The sequence below is a fragment of the Netta rufina genome, assembly GCF_964035555.1.
Source record: "Netta rufina genome assembly, chromosome: 8".
NCBI lineage: Eukaryota > Metazoa > Chordata > Aves > Anseriformes > Anatidae > Netta > Netta rufina.
Window position 1 is genome coordinate 23,202,435 of NC_140131.1, and position 8,204 is coordinate 23,210,638.

Sequence of the window (8,204 nt, forward strand, 5' to 3'; positions counted from 1 at the left end):
CTCTTTCCTGTTTGTTAGGTCTGCCTAACCACGGACAAACCAGACAAATGGTAAGAGAATGTTCATTTAACCAAAACAGGGAAAAGAAAAAGAATGATTATTAACCCTCTCTAGATAGCACACCCCATTAAACCGTAGTGCTTCACTTCCGTCTTTGCTGTTTGCAGCTGGTCATACTTCCCGAGCCATTGAAAAGTTGAAAAAATGAAGGAAAAATAATATTTTGGGGCGTATGAAAGGTCCAAGTGGTCAAACAAAATTTAAACCTCAAATCAATCGATGTTCTGTTCAAAGTAATCTCATTGACATGTTTTGTTTGTGCTCGTAGGGAAACTGAGTGGCTGTTCATAGCAAAGGTCTGGAGGTGTTTCTAGGTGGAATGTGTTTCACTTGAAGGAGGAAGGCTTGAATGATGGAAGGATTTGTATGGAAAAGTTTCTGTTTTTTATTTCTTTAGGAAGTTGGTGTTTGAGTTGTCTTCTGAGAATGCTTGTTCTGTTACGTTCTGTTATTTTTCTGGAGTAAACATGATTGCTAGCCTTTCATCCATTACGCTGAGTTTTATCAAAAGACAGAAGCAAATAGCCAGTCTGATTGATGCATCTCTGGCCAAATGCTTTCTCATGAAACTCACCTCGGTGTGAAGGGGCCAGCACAAGGGCTCTGCATCGCTTTACCCCTCGCTGATGGCTTATGTGAGACCCTGACGTTACATCTCTGCTCACGGGAGAGAACTTGAAGCATAATTTATTTTTTTTCCCCCCAGAAAAGATCTGCTTCTGGCGTTGATAAAGTGGCGTTTGCCTCAGTAGGTGAGCTGCCACGATGCATTAGTGTCAGCAGAGGCCCTCTGACATGGGTAAATCAGCAGCTCTGAGCTGTGGTCGCTGCAGAGTGATCACAACGATGATTAAATCTAACAATGTTCTGGGACGGCGGGCAGTATTAGGAGGCTATAGCTTGAGCATGCTAGGCTGCTTGTAATAACGAAGCGTCCGTTTGGCTTGGTACTCGAGCATCCGATAGGAAGTAGTAAATTGTATTTATTTATTCCTCGTTGCATTTAGCTCCACTGCTTGTCACTGAGGAGACTGGCTACTTGTTTGTGTCTGCTGCATAAACCAGCTCAGTGCAGGGGGACAGATCTGTGATGACCCAACGCTTCTTAGCTGCAAGGGAGGAAACCTCGAACTGCCTGGATTGCTTGATAAAATATGCCACTGATCCCGAAGGGCCACGTTTAGGATGTGCCATTTGAACCATTGTTCTGTGCAGGTAGAGAAAAGGCGACCCCAAAGCAGCTGGGTGCCCCTCCTAGGTATTTCCAAGAACTGTCTCTGGAGTTGTTCTCCTGCCTACATAGCATGTGGGGAGAAAACATCCTTCGCAACACTCACAAAAGGATTTTCTTGGAGAAATCTGGAGATGGGGGAACAAAAGCCTTTCACTTGAAGCCTTTTCCTTAATAAATTTCAAATATAAAAGCACTTCTTGAAGTATTTCAGTGGTTTGCCGTGGTGCCAAAAATGTTGTGTATAAGATGGAGCTGGGCAACTAAGAAATAAAACTTATTGCACTTGTATGCAACAGCTTAGGATTTTTACAGGTGGGATTTTGTTTGTTTAGCTCTCCAGTCCTCCTTTTCTACAAGAAGCAGATATGGCTAGTATAGTCAATTAAGGCTGGTCAAAAAAGTCATTGATCCTTTTTTTCCCATCCTCAGATAAAATGTGAGAGATGCAGGGTTTTGCTGGTTTTGTTTTTTTCACTCCTTGATGGACAAGCCAGAGTCTTCCCTTCTGAAGTCAACGTGCAGAACTTTGGCTGGGCTTTTGCCGTAACCTGACATTTATGGGCTTGAGTACCTCATGTCCTCACCTTTCCTTTTGAGGTGGATGCTCAGTTTCCCATTTCATGTTCATCTGGGGAGGTTTCCTGGCCCGTTACTTACCAGCATTAAATTTCTACTGTGGCATTTTCTGACCAGCTTTAATTTACACATATCCATTTTCCTGGGCCCTCATTTTGTATCTCCCCTGACTGTCCAGCGTTACTGATTTCAGTGGGATTTCTCAATGTGCTTATCAGCAGGAAGAGGGGCAGCAGAACTGGACTTCAAATGATCAAGGACAGCTGCATTTGTGAAGCTTAATCCTTTGCTCCCTTGTATCTGCACCTCTCTTAATAACAGCTCATGTTTTTCCAGTTGAGTGGAAGGGGGCTACTGCGGGTTTGGAAGATGGTAGCTGATTTGCAAAGCAAATATGTTACATTTGGGAAATCCGGGTTGTTCAATGCTCAAAATGATTTCACGGTGAAAGGTGTTAAGCTTTGTAAATCTGGATTTACAACTTTTTACAACTTATTTAACAATGTACAACTTATTTAATGATGATAGTATATACTAAAATAATAACCTCCTGAGAACAAAAAGGATGTGGGTAAGTTTTGTATCCCAGGATAACTGTAAATTCTGTTTTTTTTTTTTGTTTCATGCTGTGTAGCTAGATTTCTTTACCTGAAATCACTAGAGTTGCTCTAGGTTTATGATAGTAGCTGAAGTCTAAGTCTTTATGCTCAGTCTTTCAAGTTTGATGTCATCTTACAGACACAAAAAGCAGATTTTCGGTGATGCCTTCCATTTATTATTTGTCCTGTCGCTGGAGTATCGCTGCCCTATTGTATATCAAAGGTGCCTAACTTCTACTGCTTATGGACAATTGCTTTTTTGTGAATTCCTTATTCATCTGTGGGCAAGAGGGTACATACTCACCAGAAACTCTCAACAACTAACACGAAAATTTTCAACTCTCTTTTCCTTTGTTTGAGTGCTTATCACATGCTATTGCAGGTTTGTTGCAGTCCGTAATTGTACTTTTTTATGTGTCACGTCAGGGACCAAGCCGAAACTTGCTGCTCAATGGGAAATCATACCCAACAAAAGTCCGATTAATTCGTGGTGGATCCATGCCTCCAGTGAAAAGGAGGAGGATGAACTGGATTGATGCACCAGATGATGTTTTCTACATGGCTACCGAAGAAACCAGGTAAGAAGCTTGGATTTTTCAGAGGATTTAAGGGAAGTCTTCTGGTTTCTGTTCCATGCAGGGATCTCTTCAGCAGATCTGCTGCTGCGGACTGGATGCTGACACAGCTTTTGGTGTTTAGGTGGATAAAGGCTATGATAGATCTGATCATGTCTGTTAGGCCTAATCAGGCACTTGCATTCCAGAGAAAGCAGATCCTTCTTCTTGAGCAGTTCCTTTAAGATGTTGGAAATGACTTGGGAGGAAGACTGAGGTGGGAGACTCACGTGATGTAGACCCATAGATGCCTTTGGAGGTCCTACCTTAGTGTCTCAGAAGAATTCTGGCTCATGGGTAATGCTGAGGGTCTGAGCCTCCTCTACACAGGGTTCTCCTTTGCTACTAAAGCTTTTTTATGTTTGCATCCACTGAAAACTGCTGAATTATGCACAACGTTATCCATTCTTGCAGTATGTCTCTACCCGGGTACAGATTGTTTTGGCCACAATCATTTTTTGAGGCTGCACACGCTCTGAGTGCTGCCTTGTGTGCTGACGTCTCTGCTGTAGGGCTTCCCAGAACACTTCTCAGCCTGCAAAGCGTTTCAAGTGTCAAGTGACTGCTCTGTGGGCCTGTTACAAGGTGGGCTTTGAACACAGGCTGAGATGGTGATGTCCAAGTTGCATCTGTGCATCTCACCCCGGTTCTTATCTCTAGTCTGCCTTTCTCTTTTCCTTCTCTGGTCCTGCAAGGTGCTGCGAAGGTAAGAAGTGAGATCCCCAATATGAATGAAAAAGCAAAGGGAGAGAAATAATTCAATTTTGAGGGCATTTCTTTTTTCCTGTTGTCCTCTTGCCCTGGTGAAGGGGTGCTGGGATCCTGTTACAGATCTGACAAATTCACGTGCCGTTGCAAACGCAGGGTTTTCAGTCTCTGATTCAATCCTCGGATGCTCAAGGCTTATTTCATAATCCTACGTCTATAAAACACTTCTTGACATCTTTATTGTCCAAACCACAAGAAATGCTGTAGATTTGCAGTAGCAATGTCTCAGAACTACTACAAGGTCCTGCTCTCTGGTCAGTACAGAACAGAGAGAATATTCATCAATATCAGGCATGAGAGCTACTTGCTGCAGGGGCACAGAATTGTCTGCTTGTACAGGACCACGGAGCATGGCAGGAAGGATCAGTGACCGACACATCTCAAACAGAAATCGTAGCACAGTGATAAACATCAGCTCAGTGAGACGGTATCTCTTCCATTTAAAAAGAAAAAAAAAAAAAAAAAAGGGAAAAAAAAAGAACAGGCTTCTTTGTCCAAGAGCTTTGCTGCTTAGCTGACTGATCAGAGTGCTGAAAAGAGATGTTTGGCAGCCTGCTGAAAAGCAGGGAAGCTTGAGCGATGTAGCTTTGTAAGCGGCACGGGTTTTCTGCTGGGCGTTTCACCTCGAACTTTTCCCCGAACCATCTGCTGCATTCCAGCATCAAGAATGTAAGGCTTGTTTGTGAGCTCTGAAACAATTTGAGCTTTGTGTTGGCTCCGTAGCAATCAATCTGACTGCAATATCTGCATATCATCCTCCAGCTGAGGGTCAGGCTGTGTTTTCTGTCTCAGAAAGTAGGTTCTCCTGAAATGTTACCCCCCCTCTCTGTCTCCTTTTGTGTGGTGCTGCTGAGAACGGTGCTAGAAAACCGGGTAGCTTTGAGGGAGCAGTGAGAAAAGTTGGTAGATTGAAAGGAACAAGTCTTTGAATGCAGGCCTCGCAGTACGGAGCTCGGCACGTATAATTTATGCAAGTGGAGGCAGAGTGTGACCTGATCAGAATCTAGAACTGCTGAGAGACGTATTTCTGGTGGCGGTGTCTAACAGCACACACAGACACGGCAAGAAGCTCCACTGCCTGCAACAGTAAGGCAGCTTCAGCCAAGTGAGTCTGAAAAATCAGCACATCGAGGTTCCCCCTGCTCCCACACGCTTCCACCCGGCTCTCTCCTTTCCCCACCCCGTGTCCTGTCAGCTTTAGAAGAAGCAGGGACACCGAGCAAAACAGAAGACCCATCTATTCTTATATATGTAGAAGGTTTGTTCTGTTCAGTTGGGCAAAAAGCACAAGGAGAGAACCAAATCTGACTGCAGCTGATGGAAAATGATCACCTGAAGGTGTTGGTTTGTCCGTGCTGGTGGCACGAAGGGCATATTGGGGGTTGGGGGAGTATTTTGTCCAGCTTCTTCTGAGAATGTGTCTTTTTAAGAGAAATTTGGTCCCAACAATGCCGAGTAATCAAAAATATAGGGGACAGAGGGTCCAGTAGTGGATTGTAAAGCCATGTGGCTGCCCTTCCTCCAGTGCAGTGCCAGACCTCTCCTGCTGGGTTAAACCTTGAGGGAAGGAGGCTGTGAGGACAGGCTTCCTCATCACCCCTCATCATCCCGGGCCCTGAGCTGAAGGGAGGCTGTGTGTGTATAATGGGTCCTGGTGGGCTGCTGCTGTGAATATTTAGCACCTTCCTTTCTAATCTTTGACCACTGGAACGTGTTCTGGAAAGGATTTTCTCATTTTAATTATATCGTACATTTTATTGTTGTTGCTGCGTTGCCTTTTTTCAAGGCACTTCCTCAAGCCCTAAGCCTGGTGTTGTCCGAAGGAAGCGAGTAATCATTCTGCATTGTTTCTTTCCACCTTGTTTTTCTAATTCCAAGCCTGCAGCGTGTCCCCCTCGGTGTTTTACTTTCTCTCCTGACGGAAATCTGCTTCCTGCCTCTGACCAGACTCACTGCCAGCCTTGTAACGTGTAGGGAAACTTAACAAACGCAAGACTTGAATATCGCCCGTTCCTAGGTCAGGCACGTGCAGAGAAGAAGGGGGGACACCCTGTTAGTGGTGCTGGGGAAGGACAAGTCTCCAGGGCTGGTTCCCTCGTTAGTGACTGTCTCAGCCTCGGGGCACAGCTCGTGGGAGACGAGATGCTGCCGGGCCGGGTTCCTGTTGAAGAGGCAGCTGCGTGCACCTGCTTGGAGCGGGAGATGTCTGAGAGCTCTGCCGGAGATGGATGGGCAGGCGGGGAAGCAAGCGAGGTTGCCAGAAGGGATTTGTTGTAACCGGGCTTTGGAAATTCCCACAAAGCTGTCCGCAGCACGTTGTGCCGGGTGTGTTTGCATGCACCAAAGGAAATCAGCGGTGTGGGAGCTGGCTGCCGTAACTATTTCATGTGTTGTGCTTACAGCAGGAGACCCCGATCCTGTGAAACTGCAGCAGGGCGTCCTCTGCTCCTCTCCAGGGACAGGGAGAGGGCTCTGGACCAGCGACAGCAGTTGCCTCTTCATTGGCCCGGCTTACACAGGGTGAAACAAAAGTTCCCTGGGGCAGACGCTGCCAAAACAAACAGCAGCAGCCCGTCCCCTCAGGGAGCAGCCCCTGCGTGTGCAGGCCTGGCTTCCCTCGGGGAAGCAGAGAAGCCCACAATGCCCGAGCCCTGGGTCTCTGTAACAGCCTCCTTTCTTCCCTTCTGTCTGCAGGAAAATCCGCAAGCTGCTTTCCTCCTCCGAAGCCAAGCGAGCCGCCAGACGCCCTTACAAGCCCATTATCCTCCGGCCCATCCAGGCAGTGCAGCTGCGCCAGCCCATGAACGATGAACCCATAATCATTGAGGATTAACACATGCTGAGCAGCGCTCTGGCCGCCGGTGGATCTGCCCGAAAGAATCTCTCCTCCGATGTATACTTGAGTTTCTATGGCTACAGCATTGAACTAACTGTTGAAGAGAGGGAACTTCTGAGGAGCTGTTTTGCATCTTTTAAACCCTTAAAAGGAACTCAGCCCTGCTCTGAGCCTCTGACCACAGACTGCTCTCTCTCTCTCTCTCTCTCTCTTTCTCTTTCTCTCTCTCTCTCTCTCTCTCTCTCGCGCGTGCTCTCTCCTTCTCTCTCCTTTCTTTTTATTTTTATTTTTGGTAGCCTATTTTCCCCTTTGCTTCTACCCCTTTTGTAGACAGGGGGAGGGAAAGTAAGTTTAACTTATTAAGAGAATGTGGACTAGTACTTTTTAGCTTTGTTTCCTCTTCCGATGTACGAAGAGCTAGAACCCTTCATTTTGTGACTGAGCTCTCGTTGCAAAGCCGTTTTTACGAGGCTGTGTTGTAAGATTTTTTTTTTTTTTTTTTAGTTTTGTGGACGGTGCCATTTTTTATTTCATTTATATTATTTCTTTTGTAGATAAATTTCCAACCTTTAACCGATATTTGGAAATAGGAGCTGAAAGCCAGCCCCAGGTTCAGCCAGTTTTCTTTGGTCCTGTCCCTTCTGTTTTTTGGAATAATTTTGCACGGCCAGTTGTGCTCATGCACAAGACAGCAACAACTCAGGCTGAGAAAGGAGTGAGCTAAGAACCGAAGACCCTTGCAGAACATTACACTACCGTGTGCAGTGGAGGCCAGGCTACCAGAATTAGGTGTCCTTAACTCTAGTCGATCCCTGGGAGATCTGGCTTGCAGCAGTTCTCTCTGTAACCAGCAGTTTGCGTGCTGCCTTCTCGCTGACGCCTGGAACCCTACGTGCTGTCGTAGCACCGAGACCCAGCAGTAGGCCCAGCAGTGCAGCAAGTGTAATGAATTGCTTTGCTCTGGCTCCAAGAGTCAAGTACACCAATGCCCAGGGACATTTTGCTTAGAATTCTGAACCTGTTTGTGCATCCGTGTTTTTGGACACATCTCTTCCCCAGGACAAAACCTGGTTCCTCTTAAATTGCGTTGCTGTACGTTTCCCATTTGGACGGGAGTTGAAATTACAGCTGGGTTTTAATTTGAACACATTGTGTCTGAAGTTAAGTGTTTTATTTTTTCCCCCCCCCCTTGACATTTCTTGTGTTTGAGGTTTCTTGCATCTCTTGAACTTCTTATGTATTTGCAAGTCTGTATAATTTCTTTTTCATATGTCTTCTCATGGCAGTGCATTTGCTGAATGCCCTGCTCTGTTTTTGAAAGGATGTAAACTATCATTTGCAACTTGTGCTGATCTGTACATGTACCTGCCTCAAGCAGACACAGCATGTAATAACCCCCGAGTCATTCCATATGTGTCAGCAGTGAGATGAGCCAAAGTTGTATTTGGGTTATCACAGTCCAACCGTGATTCTGTGCAGCTCTGCTGACCCCCCCCCCCCGGGTTAGACAGAAAGGA

General features: G+C 45.9%; 1 protein-coding gene across 3 annotated transcripts in view; it reads left to right on the forward strand.

The window, feature by feature from the left end:
• Window positions 1-8,204, forward strand: part of MTA1 (metastasis associated 1) — an 80,753-nt gene extending 72,549 nt beyond the window's left edge. The window contains exons 18-21 of one of the 3 annotated variants that reach the window (XR_014618645.1): window positions 19-50; window positions 2,896-3,047; window positions 6,546-7,546; window positions 7,625-8,204. Coding sequence is in view for 2 of the 3 variants with exons in the window: in XM_084290726.1 (XP_084146852.1) it covers window positions 19-50; window positions 2,896-3,047; window positions 6,546-6,684 (323 nt within the window). In the remaining variant the exon portion in view is untranslated. Of the gene's footprint in view, window positions 1-18; window positions 51-2,895; window positions 3,048-6,545 lie in introns of all 3 variants that reach the window. The other 2 variants (XM_084290726.1, XM_084290727.1) reach the window with 2 other exon arrangements.